This window comes from Corvus moneduloides, chromosome 6 (genome assembly GCF_009650955.1).
Source record: "Corvus moneduloides isolate bCorMon1 chromosome 6, bCorMon1.pri, whole genome shotgun sequence".
Lineage (NCBI taxonomy): Eukaryota > Metazoa > Chordata > Aves > Passeriformes > Corvidae > Corvus > Corvus moneduloides.
The window spans coordinates 22,073,909-22,099,624 of NC_045481.1; the positions used below are offsets into that span (position 1 = coordinate 22,073,909).

At 45.2% G+C, this 25,716-nt stretch overlaps 1 protein-coding gene across 5 annotated transcripts in view; it reads right to left on the reverse strand.

Moving 5' to 3' along the window:
* The window catches only part of ADCK1 (aarF domain containing kinase 1), a 77,515-nt gene extending 56,910 nt beyond the window's left edge, over positions 1-20,605 (reverse strand). Inside the window, exons 1-3 of one of the 5 annotated variants that reach the window (XM_032112404.1) lie at positions 20,505-20,582; positions 17,519-17,656; positions 13,178-13,261 (exon numbers count right to left, since the gene is read on the reverse strand). In XM_032112404.1, coding sequence (XP_031968295.1) covers positions 13,178-13,261; positions 17,519-17,644 — 210 coding nt within the window. In that variant the 5' untranslated portion in view covers positions 17,645-17,656; positions 20,505-20,582. Of the gene's footprint in view, positions 1-13,177; positions 13,262-17,518; positions 17,657-19,945; positions 20,462-20,504 lie in introns of those variants that run through there. The other 4 variants (XM_032112405.1, XM_032112401.1, XM_032112402.1 and 1 more) reach the window with 4 other exon arrangements.
* Positions 20,606-25,716: the final 5,111 nt, after the last annotated feature.

The window sequence follows — 25,716 nt, forward strand, 5'->3', positions numbered from 1 at the left end:
ATGGGATGCCAGTGAAAACAAGCTGAGTACTGTAAAGACACCATCTTATTTAGCATTGTATTTAGCTGGGGGGCAGGGGGCACTCACACCCTCTCATCAGTCCTGCTAAGCCCTGTTTCATTTGATATTTTCAGTTGCTGGAAGGAACAGTATCAACCAAGTTGTGTATTACACACAGGAGTGTTCCCTAAACAGGAGCTGCTCACACGCCCTGCAGAAACCACATACTATTGACAGAATAGCAAGAGACGATGATGTTGTGCAGTAAAAATGACCTGAAAGGAGAACACTCCCCAGACAGCTATTTCCATGTAAGAAGACCGTGGAAAGGCAGTAGGCATGGGAAGTGAGGGCTGGTCTTGGGCCATGAGGAGGGTGGGGGGAAGAACTCAAACAAGGCCACAGTAGGAATTAGCTGTCACAGAAGCTCATACAGATTTGGCCACATTTTCAAAGCTAAGTGAAGAATCCTAGCAGGAGGAATGAAGCTGGAGATCTGACAGCCTCTTCCCTTAGTTCTCACACTCCATCCTGCAATAAAATGGAGCTGGAAAAGCCATGGACTCTGCAGGAAGCCCCAACATGCAGAAGACAGACTGAAAGGCACACTGAAAGGTGAGCTTTATGAGGATGGATGGCCCAAGCACCATTGAGAAAGCTCAGCTAAGTCTCATCTAGTTCAGCAGCTGAGGGTCCAGACAGGGTAGCTTCACAGTCTGCTCTCCTACTGTGGATGTGCAGAAAACTAGGAAGCACAGAGGCAGCCGTTGCAGCTGGAGGGGAGAAATCGTCACATCCACTTCATCAACGCTGAAGAATCTGGGCTGGCATTTTTCTCTTCCCAACAGTCGAATCCCACCCTACCAGCTGCACGTCACAGCTGACCTCCAGTCAGGACCCATCTGAGTCAACATCAGGCGATTAAATCGTGCAACAGCAGCTTCTCCTCCTTGTACATATGTAACTTCTCTCCTGGCAGGTCACTCCAACAGCCAGGGGAGCAGAGCAAGCCAGCTCCCTCTCTTACAGCCATGCAGACACACACCAGCATTCAGCTGGGTGACAGACTCCAGAAAGAAGGGTTTCTATTGCAGTGTCTCTAAAGAGAGTACAGCCCATTACCAAACTGACAGAGGCGGATTCCTTCCCCCTTCTTTAATCTGAGAAGCTCTGACCTTTAAAGTACAGACCTCTTCCCACAGGAACAGGATGCCTGAAAAGGAAAGAGACAGTAAAATATGAAATAACTAGAAGTGATTAAATTAGATTGACGAGGAAGTCAGGAAAGATAACAACCATGGGATTACGCTGTCAATTCCAAAAAACTGCAGTGACTGTCATAGCACCACATCCAACAGAGAGTGGCTGCAGTGCCGATAAGTCATCACCAATGGCAAAGTGCAGTTCTGTGTTTTAAAAAGTGCCTGTGTCAAAAAAAAAAAACCCAAACAAGGAATGTCCCTTTGTTACTCAGAAGGTCTGCTCCCTTCTGGATATCCATCAGAGTTGCTGACTTCAGTGAAAAAAAATATATATAAATAACTCCAGTTTTTTCATCTAGTTGACACCACACAGCTCCACACCAAGAAAGGCAGCTGGTGTCTATTAGCATCCCATCAATGTCACCAGTATGGGAGACTGAGCAGGTGTCTGTTCTGACTCATACACAATAGACTTCTTAAACTGCAATTAGAAGGTCCAACCCTTCCTTGCAGCCACTCCTATGCTTTCTCACTGAAAACAATAGGTTTCTGCAGGTGTCAGTGGAAGCAGAATTTGGAAAAAACTGGCTTGTGTGTGTGCCAGCGAAGGTAGCATTTGGACTACTGAATCCTTATGGCTGCTAGGAACGCAAGGAAGAGAGAGAACCTGTATTGGCTATGAGAGTACCGCTTTAAAAGAGCATGAGATAGCAATTTAATGAAGTAAAACATGAATATCTGACATGGCACCAAACTGAGATGAACAAAAGGAGAGCCCAGGTGAGGCCACATGTTATCCAGAGTAGACTGCTTTTGCTCCCACAATAAGCAGAAGGAATTACCTCCAGCAGTACCCGAGGCAATTGCTTTTACTGCAGCAGGTATCACAACGAACAACATGGTACATGCCTCCCCTGCACTTAGCTGTGGCTCACCAGGGTTGTGAAGGGAATAAAACTGAGATCATCTTTATATAAAATTACATATTCAATATTTCTCCATCAACAGGCTAGTCGAAGATAGCTAATGTCTAACCTTGGCTAGAAGGCAAATAGTGAACTCAAGACAAAAGGTATTGGTGCAAAACCTGACAGAACAATAATACTGACAAAGATCCTCCAAAGAATCAGATCTTACTGGCCAAGTAAAATCACTGTGTATGTTCCCAAAGACAATATTTGCACGGCAAAAAAATGACCATAAAGAATTTGCACAACACAAGATGGACATGAAGCAAAGAAATTAAAGCACATGCTAGTAATCAAAAATTAATACTATCTATGACTTCTAGCCTCAAATATTTAATATTAAAGCATTTACATACTCCACACAGAGATCCCATAAAGAAGAATGAAGTTACAGTGAAACTGGGAGTTGATGTCAGCAGGCAGGAGAAGATAGAAAATGACATAAACATGGTCTTGATTCGGTCTCTGGAAAAGAATGGAGCTTCCCTGTTCTCTCATTAAGGAGATCATGGCATGAATGGGGGCTGTGCATTGATTACCTCTGAAGATTTGCTCCTTTTTTGGATAGAGTGCTTCAGGGACAAACACCTGGCTGGAGATAGTAAGAGGGGACTCAGTCCCAACTACAGAGATCCTTTGATCTGTAGCTGCCTGTAGTTTCCTGACAACTTGAGGGAGACATCAAGGCAAAGCTGAGAACATGAACAGACCTCATTCAGGAGCTTTAATTGTACATTATTTCTATTTCGAAGCCTATAATTGGCTCCCCCTTAATGAACCTGGCATTCACTAGCACCGCATAGTAGCCAGTCAGCCACGAGTTACATACCTAACTGCCTCTTTGAAAGCACAGTTACCAAGTCTACATGGATGGCTGTCCAGACTACTCATACACTGCGTGAGCTTTTAAACACAGCAGTGAGAAGTACAGGTATTTCGAAGTCCTCCTCCTCTGAGCATTGACAGACTGGTTCAGTCACAGGGAGGCAAGGTGCCTCAATCCCCTCTACTACGGGAAAGCAGACATGTTTGAGCCACATTGCAACAGCTCCCAGAGAGCACTCCATAAGAATAATTTGGAGCAGGTAGTCTGCAACTTCCAGGGGGACACAAGCATACCAGCCATTGGAACTCAACCAGCATATTAGTTTGGCCTCCCTGACACAGAAAACCCTTAGAGGCAATAAAGCAGCCCAGATAATGACTTCGTGTCTTGTTCTAAAATCCGTAAAAATCACAAGTCCAGCATTCTTCACTTCAAGCCTTCATGATGCTGCTCAACCATGACCCAGATAGAAGATGCTGGTCTAATACCAACCATGAAGACCTCCCCTCCATATGGCAACACCCAGACTCTAGCTCATTTTGGCATATAATGTTGGGAAACCGAAAACTTAATAAAAGCAAGCTTGGAAACCCATTCTATACTCTAGTCCTAGTTTTTCAAATCCCTCACCTCTAAGAAAAAATATGCTGGCTTACAGAGAAGCATGTGTTTCTAGCAGTTGTATGGAAGCTGTTAGATTTTACTATTCAGTTGCCTTAAAGAAAAAAAAAGAAATCCCCTCTCTTGGCCTATTAATCTGTCATAACGAGATTCTTCATAATTAGTTTGTCCCTAACAGTTGCTTTGTAATAGTAGCAAGAGAATATTTCAGGAATGGCAATTACCTCTGGTGTCAAAATGATGAGGAAAACAAATGTTCCACCATCAACAAAATGCAGTGCCTTTTCCACTCCCATCTGATGGGGGGTGACAGCATTGCACATCAGAATTACAGTGCGGTTAATTACTAGGCATGTTGCTATTGAGAATTCATTTCCCCTCTTGAGAAGAAATTTGTTGAGCAATGCAGGTGGAAGGAGGGGCATCTGTCATTGGGATGCGATGTGGGTAAATGGTCTTACCAATACATTGCTTCTTCCTTAATTTACTACACATATGTCCAACAATTATAAGCAGCGAACACTGTTTACAAAGGAACTTTCCTTTATTAGCTACACATACATCCCACCATTTCAAAGATTTTGCAAAAGGACAGAGCTTGATCTCTTTATCGTTACTTTATTTAAATTTAGTATCCTTCAAATAAAATTCATGTCTGCATTAGTGGCTTCACTCTATCCATACTCATAGGAAATATAGTGGGTTGCTAGGCTGTTTGTAAATGGAAGAGTTCCTCAGGCCGTGAGCTCAGTGGATTTCAACATGTTGTGGAACCTGACATCTGACTGTCTCTGAAGTGAGATTTACAGGAATGAAACTAGGGCACACACAACGTAGAGCTCGTCTTCTCAGATGAGGACCAAGCTGTGCCAGAGCTGGGAATCCGACTGCAGAGAGGGACTGGGAAGGGGAAACCTGCTGGTCTGGCTGCCATTGACACAAGTGTGAAAAACTGTAGCCAGCAGCTGTCCTGCCTAGGTTTGGCAGTGTATCCTCCCAGCACCTGGGTCTCAGTTCTCAGAAAATTAAGATTGTGGCAAATCTTTCTTTACCAAGAAATGTGAGGCCAGGTGGGGTAAGCCTGCATCCAATGCGCCAACAGCACAAGGGCCAGGGAGGTGGCAGCCTGGGCTGAGACATCAGTGGGCAGAGGTAAGGACAGAGATGGAGCAGGCAGGATGCTGATTCAGGCCTGGTACAGGATGGTAGTACAAGTGAACAGAGAGCTCAGCTGTGCAGGGCCAGTGTGGGAAGCTGCATGCATTCAGATGGGGATACACCAGGAGAGGTGCATGCGTGAAGCTGCTTCTGCACGCATTTTGCTCAGTACTTAACCAGATTACCGAACACTTGCTACCCTAAAATCAAAACATAGATTTAAAAGAATCAAACACCACTTCTGGTACAGATTCAGTCCACTGTGGGAAGAGTGGAAGTCAGGGAAGCTGCAGAGGATATACCCTGCCAGTCAGGGCGGCAGGAGCTTGTATTGCTCTTGGGAGCCCCTCTCATGCATCAGATTGCAGTCACCTCTTGTCTTCAAGCACACAGTCCTGAACTAGCACCAGCTCAGAGTGAGGAAAGTGCAGTTCCAGCTAATAATTAGCCTTGATGTTTCTCAATCTCCATCAGAGAGATGATCTCATCTCCTCATCAGGAGCCATCATTCCAATTTAACATTCCCCAGTCACGGATCAGCACGCTGTATATTGCCACAGAATAACTCCCAATTCAGACTGCCACAGCAAAACCTCAGCTTACTGCAAGAAATAGAAGCAGGGAAGTTGTCCTGGAGAGGAAAAAGAGAGACAGAACAGGTGATGCCAGGGCATTGCAGAGATAAAACAGCTCCTACCAGGCTCTGGAAATGCCCAGCTGTGCTGCCTGACTGTGAATGCCAAGGAAAGGGCCCGAGGGAGAAAAGAGTATCTTCCCTACTTCTCTTCACACACCCGTCCTACAATAAACAAAGCCTGCTGCCCTTCAACAGTTCTGTAAAAAACAACTTGTGTTCAGATACAATAACAAACAGGCTGCACAGTTACAGAGTTCACAGGCAACTCAAAATGAGTATATTTTCAAACAAAGACTGCACAGGCAGTAAAGACATTTTAAGACATGGGGTTTTTTTGAAAAGCAATTCTGGTAGTGACCTTTTCAGTGAATTTACCTCTAAATTCAGCAAAACTAGCAACATAGTAAATGGATCCAGGCTTGGCAGAAGGCATTTCATAAAATACTGGATAGGTTCATACATGTGCAAGCTCACATGCAAATTCCTTTTTAAAGTGGAGCTCAGAACAGAGTGGAGGTTTTATAAAGATGACCCTTGTTTATCTGCTGGCTGTGGCCCTCTTCTGTGTCACATTGGCTCAGTACACTGACAGGAACAAGTTGTTACTGGTGTCAGACCTGCCAAAATGATGCTACTGCAGAGGAAGGAGCAGCAAGCTGCTCTGAATGGTGCACCATCAGCAGAACTTGTAGCCAGCAGAACTTGTAGCCACTGAGACAGAACTCTCAAGCCAAAAAAGATACAAGTAAACAAAACACCCAATAAAAATAAAGGCACCCCAAGCCAGTTCCGTAGGACCAAAAGTAGGCTTAACTAGTGTGGCAGTGAATGTGATTACCATCGTGGATTGACTCTTCCAAAGCCATCTTTGAACCTTTGCCTCTGTTCAAAAGTGGCTACTTCACTATAAGCACTCCCACCTGAACAAACTGGCACGTGTCTAAGGCAAACAGATGAGTCCGTCCAGATGTACAAAAATGCACATTTCTAGGCAGGGCACCTGAACATTCTAGCAAATAAAGCAAGGGATAGCTTTAAAACCTGACATTGAACAATACTTTTTGGTTTATTCCTAGAACTAAATCATCAACAACTCCAGTTCAAGAGAAACTTAGCTTCCTTTTTTCCTAGTCCGCAGGGCTTCCTCAGGCCTTACAGAGTCCTGCCTGGCCCTGGGGCACCAGATAGAAGAATACAGCAGTATCTTTCAGAGAGATCTTTCCCTCAAGTATGCAAACAGTGTAGCCCCCACATACGTTCAAAGGATTTGCCTGGAACCCACTAAGATGCCTCCCACACTGCAAACAAGTCCAGATGAGTGTTTGCAAGACACCACCCACCACAGCAATTCCCTCACCACTGACTTAACTGACTAAATGAAGACACTTGCTTGACAGGTCAGGTAATTGTGAGCTGCCTTCCAGCACATTCTTTTATCAGATCCACTTTGCGGAGAATGTGAGAAGGTCACTGGTTTAGCAGAGCAAATCTACAATATTCAGTCCTGCTCTGAAATTCCAACCTGGCCTGATACATTAAATATCCTCTGCATGCCACCAATTCTCTTCACCCCTGGTTTTATATCTAATTTGTACTCCTAATTTGGAGTCTTTCAAGATAGTGTTTCACTGCAAGCTAACTACAAGAACCTTAGAAAAAGGAATAGAATCCACAATATGGGTCTTGCCAAGGACTCACAGAGCAAACAAAACACTTCAGAAGTCCACTTTGACATTGCAACTATATGTCACTATCCCCAAACGAAACTTTTAGGTTATCTATTTTTCCTAGTCTCAGATAAGATCATTGTACTCTCAAGACAGCTGTCTTCCTGTTCTTAAAATAGGTTAAGTACTGGCTACCTGTCAGCTCTACGGATTTTACAGGTGGCCTCCAACAACCATATGGGCCGTTCCCTTAAAAGCTGGACTCAGTGATCCTTGTGGGTCCCTTCCAACTCAGAATATTCTGTGATTCTGTGTTCTGTGAACCATATAAACTGGTCAGTAGTTCCCGGCTACACAGTCCTTCATTAAGAAAACATCCCTAATCAGGGCCTGATCCAATGTCAATGGGATCAGTGTTAAGTCACTTACAGTAGCATCCTACGTAATTTCTGCTTTTTGCCTCCTTCCCTGTTTACACAGACCTTCAGCCTCTGAAAAATTCCATGTTCACATCTATTTGCACCACTCACACCTAGGGTGGAAATCTAGGCAAATCAACCACGCCCATGAGCTCTTCAGAGAAGATACCATCTCCTGCCATACCTCGACTTTGCACTGCTTAGCATTCATTTCACACTGGGACTCAAGGCATAGTCCAAACACTAAGTAAAGCATGATTATTTCTCCACTTCTCATTTGTTCCTTTTATAATGTTTCTTAAGATGCAAGCTCCTTGCAGCCTGCATCCTCCCAGGGCTTCTTAATGGTTTCCTCACTCTACCAGATGAGATGTTCTTCAGATACTAGTCTGGCTTCTATGTACCTCTCCAGCAGCTCCAAGAAAGCAACGTGGTAAGGGCCTCAGGGACTCAAATGAAAAGGGATAGCCCCACCTGGAGGAGAGACAGCTAAATGCTCCCCAGGCACACTGTCACTCCTGCTGGGAAGCTGAGACAGACACTCAGGAAAGTCGAGCACCTGACAACTCACAGTCATGCTCCTGGAGCAAAGCACTTCAGGGACAAGTGTGCACAGCCAGGAAAAAAGATGCAATAAACGAGGCACTGCCTCCTTCCCCTCACTTATCTCCTTCTTGCTCCTTCAAAAATGTCACAGTAGATGGTCCACTTCTCTGAATAAATCACCACAGATGACTGAAGAACATCTAGTTTCATAGGCACAGATCCCCCCAAAAAATGGACCTTCCTAATGCTACAAAATTAAAACCTAGAGATGCTATGGCCAGAGCATTCAGCTGACACCACTCCAGAAAGCACAAGGAGGAAAAGGAAGTGTCTTGCAATTAGAAGATTTCTTTTACAGCTTGTTATGTGATTTCAGTGCAAAGCTTTCATGCTTTATGCGTTAGCAGGAAGTTTGCTAGACAGCAGTGCTCAAATGTAGAGTCATCAAGCCACCAGCTGGCCCTGACAGTAGCTTTTCTAGACTGCATTAGTGTCGACCATGCCTTTTAGATGAAGAGATATCCTGGGGAGCAGGTAATAGGGCAACCAAACATGATCAGCTCAGGGACTGTGGATGACTCTGAAGCTCTTCACCTCTCTATTACTGGTTCCCATTTAGTTTGGTGACAGAAAGTCACTGCCACCTAATGGTTATTTCGTGTCTCATAGGGAAGTTCATTTGCTTCTCACCTCAGTTCACCAGAGGCTGAAGCACAAGTAGACCCACTACTGCACACACCGTCTGTAGTGTAGAACAGCCCACAGTCTCCATTCACAGTTGCCTTTTTGAAGGAATGCCATGGAGAGTTCCTGAGGACTTCTCTCTACAGATGCAGTCCACCTCCACCAGGAAGAAACTGTTTTAGGACATCACTTAATATTTAAGGCACATGGTGTTACTGAATCACAAGGGGAGTCCAAAGACACAGGCTATTTCATTGGTTTGAACTATCCAGAAACTATAGATTATTTTTGAAAACACACACACACACACACATTCATTCCTGCTCTTTCCAAGATCCTTCAGTTGGACAACTTCACTGTGAGACAAAACTCATTTTGAGAACACCCACTTCACTGTGAAAAGCAAACATAGCAAAGACAGGAAGAGCCTCCAAGGAGCAAGAAATCGTATTCTGTATAATGATGGCACAAGGTTACAGTTTCCAAATATTTGCCCAGGTACTGACAGTCCAATAACCGTAAGTTTGAATGAGGAGAACATCCTCATTCTGCTCTCAAAAGGAGGAGATTTAATTAACCTCCCCAAATGGCTTTTCCCTGACAAAGCAATTTTATAGCCAACAAAGTTAATTCAAGAATGGATTCCCACTGTCTTCTGAGATACCTTGACCACAGATCCTTTTTCTCCTTGCAGTCTCCTCCTTATTACAAAAAAAAAACCAAAATTCACAGCAGTAACCTTTTGTCTTACAGAGGAAAACAACAAAAAGATGTCCTGCTCAAGATTTTCAACTGTGGCCACTTGTGCCAAAATCTGCAAGACAACTGACCCATTGCAATCCTCTTACTACGCTGACAACTCAGAATTCCATTGATACCAGCCCTTAAACAAACTGCATGTTGTGACACACCTCCTGACTGACAGCAGGATCAACAGAAATTGACGCCAGCAATGTAGGAAGTGTCAGCCAAGACATCCAGGTGCTACATTGAGAGCAAACCACTGGAAATGTCACATGGTAGGCTGACTTGATACTGAGGAGACAAACACTGTGAAGGGCCAACACTCCAGGAGGCAGAAGAATGTCAGAGAAATGTAGCCTCCTACAGAATAAAATTGTTTTGAAAACAAAAGGTAAGGAATGGCACCGAGCAGGTTGCCCTCCATCTTCCTCTGGCCCAGTGCAAGCAGGAGCAGAAATGAAAAGAAATGCCCAAGCTTATATGTGCAGAGATGTCCAGAATCATTTAATGAAACAGATATGAAGTGAAAGAATGGTCATAACTCCCCTAATATTCCTGACAGTAGACCTACAGACATACGATGTCTTGGAGCCAGCCATGGCTACCACTGGCCTTGACACCAGTACACTGGCATTACACTGGCATCATATGCAGGAAAAGGGCCCACACACCAGGAAAGGACCCCTAACTCAGGAGAAAGATCAAGCTGCCAATGTGGTTGAGCCACCAGTGGTGAGATGAAGCAACCACTGGGAAGGACATAAAGCCTGAGCACATAAGCAGGTTCATCTCTGCTACAGGCAGGGGCAGGAATGAAAAGTGGTTGTTGCTGAGGAACAGCTATGGGCGCCATCTGGAAAGTGGATTCTCGTATCTCCTAGCTGACAGGAGATCCATGGAGAGGCAGACTAACCTCAGGACACACAGTGAATTCCCATCTACTGCTTGCTGCTTCATGGAAAGTAGTAGAATACCCCCAATCTGCTGGTGATAAAAAAGTGCTGAAAACTGAGGGGCTTAGATTATTAGCATCAAAAGTGGTCCACAAGGGACAGAAATATACAGTAAAATTGACGATAATTCCTTGGAGCTAAGCAGGAACCTGACTAAAAGTCCCAGGGGAACCCATTTCCTTCTTAATCTGCTTTGCATTTAATTGTTTCCTAATGACTCTGTCCCTGTTTGGCCCCAATAGGCTCAGGGGACTGGTGCTGCCACTGAAGCTTCCCATCTCTCATTCAAGGCCATTTAATTTAGAGACTCCAGTTTAATGTTTCACTGGAAATCCACGGAGAACAAGTTAAGCATTATTTGCACTGGAGTAGCATCACCAGTATGCTCTATCCAGGAGGAGATCCACAGAGAAAACTGTTTTTCCACTCCGAGCTGCAAGCACCTCACAGACATATGCAGCTGCACCCCACACTGGAGAGAGGCACAACAACTGCATTCAGACCTTTTGGCACTATCAGCATGGTCCCCAGATCTCACATACACACATATAGATACACCCTCCCTCACAGAATCTCTCTTCTAGGCACAGTACCAAAACTGCATCTGGAAATCAGCAGCCAATTTATACACACACTTAAAAGAAATTCCAAACTCTCAGTATATCAAGAGGAGGTTAAGCTGGCCTCACTAGAAGGACAGAAACAGAGTAAGATGAAGGGCTGAGAGTACCAGAGATCTATCCAGGACAGAAGCTAGTAGAAGCAACATCTGGCTAAGTATTGTTAAAACACAACACTAATTTGGGAGGGGCATTCACATCCTCTTGGCCCCATCCAGTGACTAATCTTAAGTACCAATTCCAATGGGGCAACTTCTTAAAAGTCATTCTGAGCTAGTACAACACCAACAGAATCAGCCGCCACAGAGAGTTAAAAGAGCTGCAAGGTGGTAAAGACTTGGTTGCCATCCACTTAAAACTGCACTGAGATTAACAGTTTGGTGTGCAATTGCCCAGGTCCAAAGTATCTCCCATGCCAAACTGATGCTTCACTGGCACAAACTCTACAGGGATGTTGCGGAGGAACCCGTAAGTGGTGTTCCTGCCAGACTCAGTGGTGGCACTCCGTAACACCTGTCAACAGCAGGACAGGCATCCCATGGTCAACGAGTTTCGCCAACTCATGCTATGCCTGTGCCAACTTCCTTCTGTCTCCTAGCTCATGCCCCTCTATGCAGCCAAAGGCTAGTGCTGGCCATGCTGGCATGCTGTACTTGCCACTGGCTCTGCCCCATGCAGGGGCTGACTCAGCTAGTCTTGGCTGCCAAGCAGGGAGGCCACAGCTCTGTGCAATGCTAGTAAACAGTGCCCTTTCTGGCTGCTTGGGGCATGGATTGACAAATCATCACAACCTGCATGACAGAGGTTAATGAAACCATGGAGATACATGGCAAAAGGTGAGGAATTTGCAACAGCTGCTGCAAATTCTGCCAAGCAATAAGCTGTCCACAGCACTGATAACTCCACAACTTGGGTGTCGCTCAAGGAAGCTACAGGCAGCCCTTCTGCAAACCAGACTTCAAAGGTACAGGGCAGAGACACGGGCAGACGGAAGTGAAGCTCCAGACTCCAACACACCTATCTCCGGTTTATGCCAGGGCATCAGTGCCACTCACCTGGGATGGGGAGCTACATCAGAACAGCTTAGCATCTTTAAACAGGAGAGGATGACAACAAGCCTAAGGAAGCCGTTCTGCAAACCATTCCAGATGTGGATTTTCTGCCAGAGGAATACCAAAGCATGCTGGAGTCCAATGTAACTGATTTCTACCTTACTCAAGGCTGTTTCCAGCCTTACATTCCCCCCAGTCTCAGAATCCCTGGAGAGCACCACTCCATGCATTATAACCCCATCAGTGGCCTAAATCCTATATGCACCAGGAAGAGAAAAGAGGTTAAAGACCTTACTTCAAACATGCTATGCAGACTGGCCTAATTTGGCACAAGCTGTACTTCCCACTCCAAAGAGGCCTTGAACTAGAATAGCAGAGAAACCCAGGCTAACATACATCACAAGCGATCAACTAAAACCAGGTGTCATTCACAGCTCAATGAACTATAGGGCAATAGGCTGGAATGAACAGTGCAGCACAAGACTTGAGAGGAGCAGTGGGGGTGCTTGTCTTCCTTCTCACTAGAAATGCTTTTGTTATTATTGTTAATTACTGACATCAAAACACAACAGAGTGTTTCACAATGAGATATACACTTCTTTGCACAATTGTCATTTCCTCAGAGATCTGCAAGTCTGATTCATCTCTATTATTTCCTTTTCGCCACACTCTGTTTACTTAAATTCCTCAGCCTTCATGTTACGGCCATTACCAAACAATAAGCAGAATAAGAAAGCACTGCCAGGCCACTCTCAGCAGCTGACCTCCACACAACCAGTCTGGGCAGCAGAGATGTGGTAACAGAGCCCAAATACATACACCAAGAACTTGAGTCTCTACTGGACTTAAGTGAGCACTGGATGCATATGGCTACTTTTGACAAAGGACCGGACCTCCTCCACTGGGCAATGCAAGTCCTGCAAGATGCTTATCTACTATGGGGCTGTTATCTAATATTGCTGTTAACAATCAGGTAGAAAGCATATTGAATTATTAAGCTGACAGCATTACAGGAATGGTTTTGGCAACACACCTGTGCCTTGCAGTTTCCAAGGAATGCAGTTCAGTGCTATTACCTACCTGTGATTTGAGGAATTCATACTCCTCTGATCCATATGGGACACTCCGAAGAGAGGTGAGGTAGTCATAGGTGATAACTGCTGTCTGCAAATGAAACCAAAAATGCTGAGCAAGCTCTGCAGTTATCAAAACAATAAGACTTCTGTTAAAGAGAATGTATGTACCTTAGGCTTCAAAGTTTAGGCTTCACAGTGAAGCCTAAAGCAACAGACTCATTAATAAATTAAATGAAAATATTTTCATTTCAATGAACACTTACAAAAAGAAGTGCAGGGGCCTGATTGATATGTAGCTATTAAAAATAAGCAACACTTGGCATTCCTATACCATCTTCTATTTGAGACGCTCAAAGCATTTTCCTAATCTCTGTACAGCACCTTGCACAGCAGACTCCCATCTTCGGTCAGCCATCTGGAGCTTCCACAGTAGGGTCTGCTGGTAGTAACAGAGGCCATCCAGACTCTGTTTGCACCCCATCAGTTATCCCACACTTCACACCTCCAAACTGCCTAACTTGCTTGCTCTGGGTAGAAGCTCAGGAGGGAACAGAGTGACTGAAGACAAACTCATAGATTAGCACAAGCAGCAGTACTTTTGGGGATATTCAACTGCACAAAGGACTATGGGGCCAAAGGGTCGAAAACCCAATTACAAAACCAGGATATGGGATCCAGCCAAAGCCTGTTAGACATTGCCATGGACAATGGAATTATATTCTTAAGTGCCTTAATGATTTCTGAAAACAGATCTAGGGTATTTCACAATTCCTATCACTAAAGTTCCTCTCTTTCCACAGTCAGAACATCAGTGAATGGAAGAGAAACATACAGGTCATGTTTGGAGGGAGAAAAGGGGATATACACCTAGGGGAGCCTGTCCACTAACTAATTTGAACTTCAAGATCGTTGCTATGAAGAACCTTTTGTGTAACTTCCATCAAAGTCAGTTTTCCTAAAATCTCCCTACTGAAGGGAGTATCTGGCACAGGATACTAGCCCCACCTTTCACCATAAACATGCCCAGGAAGGGTACAAAGTACGGTCGACTTATCATGAAAACCAGGGAGGCAAGGGAATCAAACCTGGTTTGAGACAAAGGCAGCGGAACAGACAAGAGGGAAAGACTCAAAAGCTCAGAAATGCATCCAAGAGTGGACCAAGCTGGGAATCAGTAACAGACACAGTCCCTCCTTGTGGAGGTTAGGTTTCTCATGTTTCCTGTTTTTCAAATTGTAAACTGAGCACAGCAAATTTTTTTTTCTGGCATTTCAGGCTTTCTTACCCCTGATGAACTCAGGAGCTGCACAGCTACAGAGACCACTCAGAAGAAAAATTTTTCAAAGCATCTTCACAACCTCAAAGGTTCAAATCAGTCTTGCATGAAGGCTTGAGTTGGTTCTTATTTTATCTTTGGTCCACGAGGGTAATTATCACCTCCAACTCAAAAAGAAGCAGCTAACAGATTGGCCTGTATTACAGAGGAAGAGGGAATTAATTAAGCGGTTGCTAATTACACTGTAATCTTAAACACTAAATTAATATTATGATGATCCTGATAGGCAACTCTGACATTGCCAAATCCCTCCCCGTGTCTAGCTACTGCACAGAATGTTCCTTCCACATAACCAAAACAACTGGTATACTCTCAAAAGAATATGGCAAATGCACAATGGCTCTGCCAGGTTTCTAATTTTACCAGAACACAGAAACTCTCTGCAGCATGAAGCTGCCCACGCCACTGACTTCGTTCTCATCCAAGACTAGTGCTGTGATTCATGTTACAGTGTGAGACTGAAGCTCGGAATTATAAAAAGATATACAAGTCTCTCCCTTTACAAATGCCAGGTTACTTTCACTGAGCTTGCATCCTGTCCAGTGTTAAATGTCCCACTTTGGTATCAATGAATTCTCAACACTGTACACTCTTCTACTGCTCCTAAACCTATCCTCAGATCTTACCAAGTCATGGGACAATGTTCCCCCTGAATAGCTGTCTACCCATATACAAGCAAGAGCCAATTCCCTAAACAGAGGCTTAAAAAAAAATTTTCTACTAGTGAGCTTCATCAGGCTTCTTACAGAGTCTGCAAAGAACTACTGAACTAACATACTTAAAATACAACCAGATTCAAATCTCTCTAATCAAACTCAGATTAAATCTGTCCAGAGTCTCATAGTTGTACGTCAGGTTCCTTGATCCTCGTGTGTTCCTTTCTCCAGGCTTCTCTTTTGTTTGCCCCACCATAACTTGTCTTAAATTTTTGTGTCTGCTGTTGCTGAACTTATTAGCTCTTAAGAATTGCAGTCTCTTCATTAGAATCTGAATTCTCCTTGGCTATGGCTCAATGATGGAATCAAGCATCCAGGTAAGAAGCCTGGGCACGGCTAGATTGAAGGACAGATACTTTAGGTACATGTAGATGTCACCAATATCCAATATCCAAAACCACTTGTTTGCTAGAGACTTATCTTTGATTTACAAAAAGAACAATCCCAAAGCCGAGCTTCTTAGAAGTGAATGTCTGCTCTACTGGCTTCACCTGGTCCACAGCTAAGGAATGACAGCAGTTCAGGCTGCCTGTGCTCAGACGAGAGCTGACTTCTGACTGTCCAACAAGGAGCAGGAAAGGTAGAGCTCACTGGTGCAGCAAGACTAAAGAATCTCTCAGAAACAACTCAAATACATGCAGTCATATATACCAGAGGAAACAGAATTCAGAAAGAGACAGAACATTCTTTTATAAAAGTATATACACAGATTTAAACACATGCTGCCATCACCTACAGAAGACTGAGCACTGGTAACTTGGTTTTGGGGGTCACTGCTTGCAGCTATGGGTGCAGAACCCTCTAATGCATTTAAGAGCAGGACCAGTGAAGCGCTTTACAGCCAATGACTTGTGACCTCCCTGAAGGCAAAGAACATGAAAGTCAAGCATGTCTGTGATTTGCCAGCATCTAAAGCAAAGAATACTTCTTTTCTCCTACATCCTGTTCTTCAGGAAAGTAATCTCTCACCATCACTCAAAACACAGACCAACTGCACAGCCTCATCACTGGAACTTCTCACTTACTTCTGTCTTAAACAGTAGATTACCAGAAAAACAGTGGCTTAAGAAAGACTGAGAAACACTGGTCAAGCACGCAGAACTCAAGGGCAGATTGGAGAACCCAAACACCCTGAATAACAGATTCTCCTCCAGCCACAAGAAGGTGCATTCCCTCTCCATGCTTCAATTTCCTGTGCTTTAAAATGGAAAGAGCTGCTACCTTATGGTCAGGGACAGAGGATGAAGCTTAGCACTTATTAAGTAAGAAGGAAAGATTACAGTGTGTATTTCTACCTTCACCCTTTCAAAATAAGCATTCATTTTTCTCAACAGTTTATGATGCTGCACGCACATGGCACCTGAGCCAACCCACAGAGCTTGTTTCTTATTGCATCTGCCCTCAGGAGCTGACTCCCTGTAAAACTCATTAATGAAGTGCTTAAAAGTCACAGAAAATGCAGACAGACAGCTGCTTACCACTGGGGGTCCGTAAATGATGGAGATTGTGGCCTGAAGTGACAGATGTATAATACAAGTGAGGTACAAGGAGACTGATACCCTCTCTAGAGTCTCTGCTCTCCATGTTCCTGGCTGCTCATGGATTCATCAGTGAGCGTCCTCAAGGAGAAGGCAGCAGTCTCCATTCCCAGTTTTCTGAGAAATATCAATGATGCTAGGCACATACAGCATTTATTTTACAAATCTGGAAACCACTTCAATCTCAGAAGTATGTAATCACCCGTACTCACTTTACTCTTGCTTTGAGAATGATCCTCAAAACACCAGTCCTTCTCTCCCCAAACCTCATACCAAGGGTCATAGGGCAATGGCTACCCTAGTTTATCAATACAACCAGGATCCTTATAACAAAGTGTAGAAATAGCATATGCAGAGAAGAGGGTTTGAACTAAGTCACTCTTAAAAGGCACTCAGACACCACACCTGGGTGACTGACCTTGAAGGGCGGCTGATGAAAATGTGGGCCCAAAGTGAGCCCTTGCTCTGAAGGTCTCACCCTATCTAGGAAAGCAGAGACAGCTCTCTGCAGCTCGGTATCTCCATTTTTCTCTTTCCAAAATGTGCAAACAACAGCTGTATTCCTTATATCCTTTCACCCCCTTTCTCCCCATTGTGTCAAGAACTTGAAGAGCTCCCCACAGATCTTCTGATTTCCTGAGCCAGCTGCCAAATGAAAATGCAGACAGGGAATGCAGAAAATCACAAGTTCTTGTGAACTTCAATTCCCTTACCCATCTAGGAATCTTCCTGCACATTACTATGGTAGAACTTACTGTGGCAATGGCTCGGCCCACACGAACAACTCCAAAATCATTAGGATCCAGGAACTTGTTTCCATACAGATAGATGCCAGAAGCAGCTGCTGTCAATGAGGCAAATTTCAATGCCCTTAGTGCCATGACTGATGAACCCTGCCAAGACACAAAACAGCAACTGTAACATCTGATAAGGACTTAGTGATCTGATGCCTACAGCCCCAGAGGACCTGACAATCCAAGTTTTAATTGCTCCTTTCCTAATGACACATTGCTACCACTGCCCCCAGCCAAGAGCTCATGCAATCACCCAGCAACTGCGGGTAAGTTGCTCATTGCTATTCCTAACTCAACAGTGTCTATGGGCCACAAATCCAGAAGTAACTCACTGCTAGACCTTGCATATGTGCAACAAAACATTTGTTCAGGATCCTAAAGGCTTTTCAAGGAAGCACAACAGGTGGACATGAGATCACCAGAAGTCAATTCTGATCCTAGCAACAGGTATTTCTTCAACACAAATTTTTGAAGATATCACAGCATAGGCAGATTATAAGGGGAACAACAGAAGATATAAAAAACCAGGGTTTCAAAAGAGGACTTGCAATATCAACAGCACCCAAAGCTTTTTAGAAACTCTACCAGGCTAGTTCTAAAAGTTCCACACTGATGATGAGTGGTCTAGGAAGAGGCAATGCATCCCAGGATGTTGTATGCCACTCCAGCAGTCAGTGCCAGACAACCAGAGAGAATGCAGGGGATGGGGGACCTGATCAGAGTGACCAAGTGAGATTTGTTTTCTCATTATCACCATCCCATTCTAGTGCCAGACAGGAACTGTACTGGCAGAACACTCATCTGCAGGAATCTACAGCCTATTCCTAGCTCTGTCACAGGCCCAGTACTGGCCTGGGGTGAGACACTTCTCAACCACATGTTTTCTGTGAGACAAGGGCGGGGAATGAACACATTTCCCACACTAAGCACTTTGGATCACTACATTCACTGTTTGCAGTATATAAAGTAGCATAAACATGTAACTCTTTACACATTAATATATATATTTTCCATTTCCTTATGTCATCTTAGAGGACTCAGACCTGAAAGAAAATAACAAATTAGGTACATTTTTCGTTCCTTTCCCTATGGCTGGTATTGGGCAGAAAATATGATTCACTATTCCTTCTGCTTCTATCACAAATCAAAAGGTATGGTCACCTACTCTGCAAGCTCTCAGGAGCACCCTCGACACAGTGCAGGCTCTCACCCCACCAAGATGGAGTCTACTAATCCTCCCACTCCTAGGCTTGACTGAGAAACTTTCCTACTTCTCATTATGAACCTTTAGCAGGGTCAGTCTGGCTTGTGTCTTTTCTCTTGGAAGCCTTGTAACCAAAAAACACATGCAGTGACACAGGTCACGTCTTTCAAAAACAGTTCACAAGAACACAATCAGCAAAATAAGCTAATATAACACAAGAGACCTTTGTACCTGAACCTTAGCTAAACTTTATTATTTCCTTTTATTTCCTTACATGCCCTAGGTAATTGTGAGGCAGAAAAGCTGAGACATACTCTGTCAGTGCCTGTAAGAATTGCCTGCAGCACCCCAGCTCTTTCTCCTGTCAGAATGGGTAGCTGGCTGACCAGGGTTCCTTTGAATCTATGATCAAAACTCAACAAAAAATAAACCTGGGCTCTTGACTGCAGCCAAACGAACACGCACTTTACAAAAAAAAAAGTTGCCCTCCTTCCCCTGCCTCACTGGAATTCTAGAAATTTTGGGGGTTCTTCCAGCAGGACCAATCTTTTTTTGTACAGAGATCTCTTGTATCCTCTGTCACCTTCAAAAGTCATTTTTTGCAAAGTGTTTTAATTAAACCATTTGTGCTCCTTGGACATTTCATTTATTGAAAAGTAAAAGGTGCAGTGACATTTTCTTAACAGAAAATATGCCTCTCTTTTTCATTATTTTTTTCCTTTTTCCTTCACTTTCTCAATTGCTAACAGAACATTTTATTGAAAGCAGAATGCAGGTCCATCTGTTCTTGCATTGTATTCCTACCTGAAGCTATAATCTGCAGTTTGTTACATCACATCTATTGCCATACCCGCCAGCTCTACACGAACAGAAGATGGGAACTTTAGGTAGCAAATAAACAGGCAGAGAAGCTGAATTCTTCAGCAAAAAAGTTCCTGCTTTCATGCTTAACATGTTGTAGCAATAAAAAGGAAATAATTAAAACCCCGCCAATATAAGGTACAGAAATAGAATTTTCTGGAATAAATTGTATTTCAAAGTTTTGCATAAGGTATAGGGGAGCCTTTTCCATGTAAATGAGCCATTACGACACCCCTAAGGATATCTTAAAGGCCCTGTCAGCTGTGAAACAAGCCTTGGGATGTCACTGCCTCTCGTTATTAAGCCCTGCGTTGATGGATCACCTCCAGCTCTTTTTTCACCTAGGTGAGATGGTTTCTTTGACTTTCACACAACTTCGCTCACGGAAGGGTCCCTCGCGTTACAGCTGGACTTCTGTTCCCACCAGAGGCAGCCGGGACGGTGCCGGTTCCCAGTCGGAGCCCCGAAGGTGACCCCATCGCCACTTGTCCAGACCGGGAGCGGCGGCGATCGCTGACCGCCTCGAGGGCATTGGGGACCCAGGGCCGCTCAAAGCCCCGGCCAGGCCGCTCCGGCCCCCGAGCCCGCGTCCGCCGCCGCGCCCGAGAACTGCCCGGGAAGGACACAAGGGGCCGGCGCTGCCTGCTCTCGGTTCTCCTTCAGGCGGGGCCGGGTCTCCCGGAGCGGCACCCGCGCCCCGCGCCGCTCCCGCCTCCACGAACAACCCCGGCCTCGCCAAGCCGTGCGGCAACCGGGTCTCCCACCGGGGCCGCAGCTGCGGGCAGCATTCGCCGCCTTGGCCCGGAGTCCCCGGCACGGGCCGAGGCCACCGCGAGGGCGGGAGGGCCCGAGCGCTCCGCCGGCGCTCAGAGCGGCACTTACCGACCGCCTCGCCAGCACTTCAACCCGCGCGCGCCCCACGCCGCTCCCCCTCCACCTCGCACACGGTACGGCCCGGTCCCGCGCGGCACGCCGGGAAACGTAGTCTCCGGCCGCGGCCGCTCGGAGGGGCGGGGGCGCGGCGGGACTGCAAGGGGCGGCCCTTGGGCGAGCCCACGGGGGAGCAGCGGGGGGAGTGGAGGGAGCTTCTGCGCTTCGACAGAGCCCGGGATGCGCTGACAGCCCCGTAACAACCGCGGATTGCGGGATTGTTACCTCCTCCCGTTCGGTAACTGCAGGTAACGCAATCCCGCTTTACCAGTGGGGCTCTCAGAAAACCCATCTTCTGCACTCTTAAAAAATTTCACGTTTAAGGATATTTCAGAGAATCAACTAGGTTGGAAAAGACCTTTAAGATCATCGAGTCCAACCTATGACCTAACACCACCTTGTCAATTAGGCCATGGCACTAAGTGCCACATCCAGTCTTTTCTTAAACTCCTCGAGGGATAGTGACTCTACTGCCTCTCTGGGCAGCCGGTTCCAGTGTCTAATCACCCTTTCAGTGAAGAACTTCTTCCTAATGTCCAGCCTAAACCTCCCCTTGCACAGCCTGTGTCCTCTTGTCCTATTGCTGGTTGCCTGGGAGAAGGTGCCAGCCCTCACCTGGCTACAACCTCCTTTCAGGCAGCTGCAGAGAGTGATAAGGTCTCCCCTGAGCCTCTTCTCTCCAGGCTAAACAACCCCAGCTCCCTCAGCCACTCCTCATAGGACTTGTGCTCCAGAGCCTTCACTAGTCCAGGCAGACAACATCCACAGCCTTCCCCTCATATACCAGGGAGGTCCCCTGGTCCTTAAAGCAAGTAAGGTTGGTCAGGCAGGACCTGCCCCTCCAAAATCCATGCTGGCATCCTGTAGGTGTAGTGTGATTGTGCTCAAGATGTTGTGTTCCATAAACTTGCTGGGCACCGAGGTCAGGCTGACCGGCCTGTAGTTTCCCAGATCCTCCTTTTGGTCCTTCTTATGGATGGGTTCATGCTGGCTAACCTTGGGTCATCTGGGACCTCCCCGGGGAGCTGGGACTGATGGTAAATGATGGAGAACAGCTTCACAAGCTCATCTGCCAGCTCCATCATCACCCTAGGATGGATCCCATCTGGTCCCATAGACTTGTGAGCATCCAAGTGGCTCAGCAGGTCGCTAACTGCTTCCCCCTGGATTACAGGGGGTGCTATTCTGCTCCCTGTCCCCATCTACTAGCTCAGAAGACCATTTGTCCTGAGGACAACGTGTCTTATTTTTGAAAATGGAGGCAAAGAAGGTGTTAAGTACCTCTGCCTTTTCCTCACCTTTGGTAACTATATTCCCCCCCACATCCAGTAAAGTATGGAGGTTTTCCTTGCCCCTCATTTTGCTATTAATGTATTTATAAAAATATCTTTATTATCCTTTTCATTTGGTTTTCAGTGTTTTCTCACCAAAAGCTCTGCAGCAGGGAGAAAGCTTGCATGCATGTATGGGCATATACAAACATATATCAGAAATCATGAGAGAAGGTAGAAATTACAAACTCAGAGCCCTCCTTTTCCACGTATGTGAGAGACGCTGAAGGGGCACTGATGTTTTTATCAACTAGAAATCAAACCTGTTCTTTAGTGAAGGGTATGGGTTTGACCTGGGCACTAAGAATATTTTATTTTGTGAGTCTGGGTATTGCAACACATCAGGGTTGGGTGTGAGCAGTCACCTACACAGCCATGTAGCATGTGGGCTGGCAGCACATCTGCCCCTGGTGCTGAGGGGTGCTCTTGTGCTCTCACCGGTGGGATTGCAATGACAAGAGTTGCAACACTTGTCCTGCTCCTGCTGGAGGTGAACCAAATGTTGTCTATCATGTGGTCAGATCCTCAAGCAGTGTAAATTGATAACCTAACCTGTGCAGCTATACTTAGCATTGATCATTCAGTGAAATGCACACATGGCTGTCTAATATTAGCTTGTATTTAAGGATATTCCAAAGAGATGTGCATCATAAATATCCCAAAACCTGCTGTTCTCCATTCACAAGAATGAGCCAGTAAAACAACTGTGTTCATCAAGAATAAAAGAACTGTTGGCGACTAGGAAAATAATTGCAGAATGGAAAAAAAACCAGCTTTCTCTACAGCTAGTCTTCACCTCCTTACTATAAGAAATGAAAATTATTTTATAAAATGATCATATTCAAGGTTCAATGCAAAACCAATCTCTCCACTAAAGCCTTCTTGCAATAAAGATTACAATAAAAGAGAGAAAGAACAAAGCAGTAAATGAAAAAATGCTGCTGAACCATCAAAAGTAATGTAAAATATTCATATTATGTGGAGCAAATACCTATCTTGATAGTCACCCACTTGAAACTTGGCATTTCTGATTGAATTTTTCTCCCATTGTGAAAAGAAGGAAACTCAGTGTTGTTTCCAGTCAATATCTTTCTGAGAAAGAGAACCTGCAATTCAATAATACCTGGGAACCCACGGTAGAAGTATTTGGGACAGCTACCAAATACCAGTATTTTACAGCTACCAAAATTAATCCTTAATACTTTAGAAGGATGTCAGAGACCATAACCAAATGAGACCAAAAGGTTCCTAATAATTTTTTGGGAGTTATTGTTCCCATCAGGATTCTGGAAACACTGAAACAAAGCAAGGAAAGCATCACTGTGCAGCATTTCCATTCATACTTGCAGGAATGCAGTTGCACCCAAAAGGATGGAAATGTTTGAAGCAAAAGATCTCAGCTTCTAAGAGTAATAAACCAGGACATTGTACTCAAGAAAACATCCTGATGACAAGTCTTTTTTCCTGGATAAATAGGTTTTTCATCCAAACCTCTGTGGAAAAGTGCTGTAAAGGTAATTTATCTGCCTTCTTCCTGGCTGTGGGACAATGGTGCGTTAAATACTTTCCTAAAAGATCAACATAATATTGGAAACATTTGATGGGTTCTTGTATTGGATTTGTGTGGCAAGGTTTTGGTAGTGGAGGGGGCTACAGGGATGATTTTTGTGAAAAGCTGATAAAAGCGTCCCCCATGTCTGACAGGGCCAACACCAGATGGCTCCAAGACAGGCCCGCTGCTGGCCAAGGCCAAGGCCATCAGTGACAGTGGTAGCACCTCTGCGATAGCATAGTTAAGAGGAGAAAAAAAGTTATTGTGCAGACGTAATTGCGGCCAGAGAAGAAAGGAGTGGGAATATGTGAGAGAAACAGCTCTGCAGACACCAAGGTCCATGAACAAGGAGAGGGAGGAGGAGGTGGCTATTTCCAGATCACAGAATATCCTAAGGCACCCAGAAGGAACATCAAGTCCAACTCTTCAGTGAATGGCCCACAGGGGGATCAATCCCATAGCCTTGGTGTTATTAGCACCATGCTCTAGCCAGCTGAGCTAATCTCAGGGTCATAATACTCCAGGTGCCAGAGCTGAGATTCCCCTGCAACCTGTGGTGAAGACCCCTGCAGCCCATGGAGGACCATGGTGTATCAGATATCCACCTGCAGCTTGTGGAGGACCCCACACTGCAGCAAGTGAATGCCCAAAGGAGGCTGTGACCCTGTGACCCCCTAGAACAGGACCTGTCAGGACCTGTGGACCTATGTAAAGGGGAGCCCACACTGGAGCAGGTTTGTTAGCAGGACTTGTGACCCTGTGGAGGGGCCATGCTGGAGAAGTTCATGAGGAACTGTAGGTCATGAGAAGGACTCACATTGGAGAAGTTTGTGGAGAGCTCTCCGTGGGAGGGGACCCCATAATGGAGCAGGGGAAGAGTGTGAGGAGTTCTAGCATTTGAAAGAAGGAGCAGCAACATACATTCATGTGTGATGAACTGACTATAATCCCCATTCCCTGTCACCGTGCTCTTCTGGTGGAGGGTAAGTAGAGAAAATTGGGAGTGAAGTTGAGCCCAGGAAGAAGGGAGAGTTGGGGAAGGTTTTTTTTTTTTTAATTTGAGGCTATTTCTCACTATCCTACTCTGATCTGATTGCTAATAAATTCAAAATAAATTCATTTCATCTCCCCCAGTCCCCATGTTTTGCCCATGACAGTAATTAGTGAGTGATCTCTCCCTGTCTTTATCTCAACCCATAAAGCTTTTGTTATTTTCTCTCCCTGTCCAGCTGAGGAGGGGAGTGAGACAGCAGCTTTGGTTGGTAATTCCCATCCAGGTAGGGTCAACCTGCCACAGTACCCCTTTTGTTTCCATCTGGCTTCACTTCATTTTCGTTTTCCCCACTTGTACACTGTGGCAGACCTTAATGTCAATGCCTGCACAGTGTGGGCTTCCTGCTAAATATTGCCTCTAAGAAACAAAGCAGCTACAAATTATGAAGGGCAGAGTTAAGGTGATTACCCTGCCAGCACACTGAGGATACAGGGCCCACATGGCCAGTTGCTGCATCAGCCATATGATGGCTAAACTGGCTGCAATCCCATAAGTTTCTTTCCCTTCTAGGACAGATGGGAGCTTTTGAACTGATGGGGGGCAGTGAAGCATCGCAGCTTAGTCTTGGACCATTACAAATTGTGTAGGAAAGACTTTATTGGAAGGAAGCTTCATGGTTTGGAGGGAAAAGAGGAAGAAAATAAAAAGTCAGGGAGATGTACGCCTGATGTACTGCTGAGGAAATGAGAAAAATTAGTACAGATTGAATGTGAAGTAACAACTCTGAATCACATAATTAAAAAGGCTGAAAAATACAGGGAAAAGGTCTACTGTTCTTGTGTCTACTAAAGCATGTGTAAGTTTTGCGATAGATTTTTGTGTTTGCAAATTCACAACCTCCATGGCTCAGGCTGATAGCGGGCGTGATAGTGGGGTGTCCATTTAAAGCTACTGTGCTATTGCATACAAAAATCAAAAATAGCGATTCTAAACTCAGCACAGCCACTGGTTCCTGACCACAGCCCACTGCTTCTGCCCGGGATGCTTAAAAGGCTGCCGCCCGGGCTATCAATCCCCTGCTTTAACGGCGAGATCCCACATGCTGGCAATGCTCCCAGCACAGGGAGCAGGTCAGCATCTGATTTTTGCTGGCCTCTCCTGGAAAATCTATGGGAGGTTTCTTCAGAATTATTTTGTTCCTTGCAGCTTTCAGTTAAACAGGCTGACACTGGGTCTGCTGCAGAGAGGGGAATAAAAAGAGGATTTTGTAGCATAACAATGCCGTGT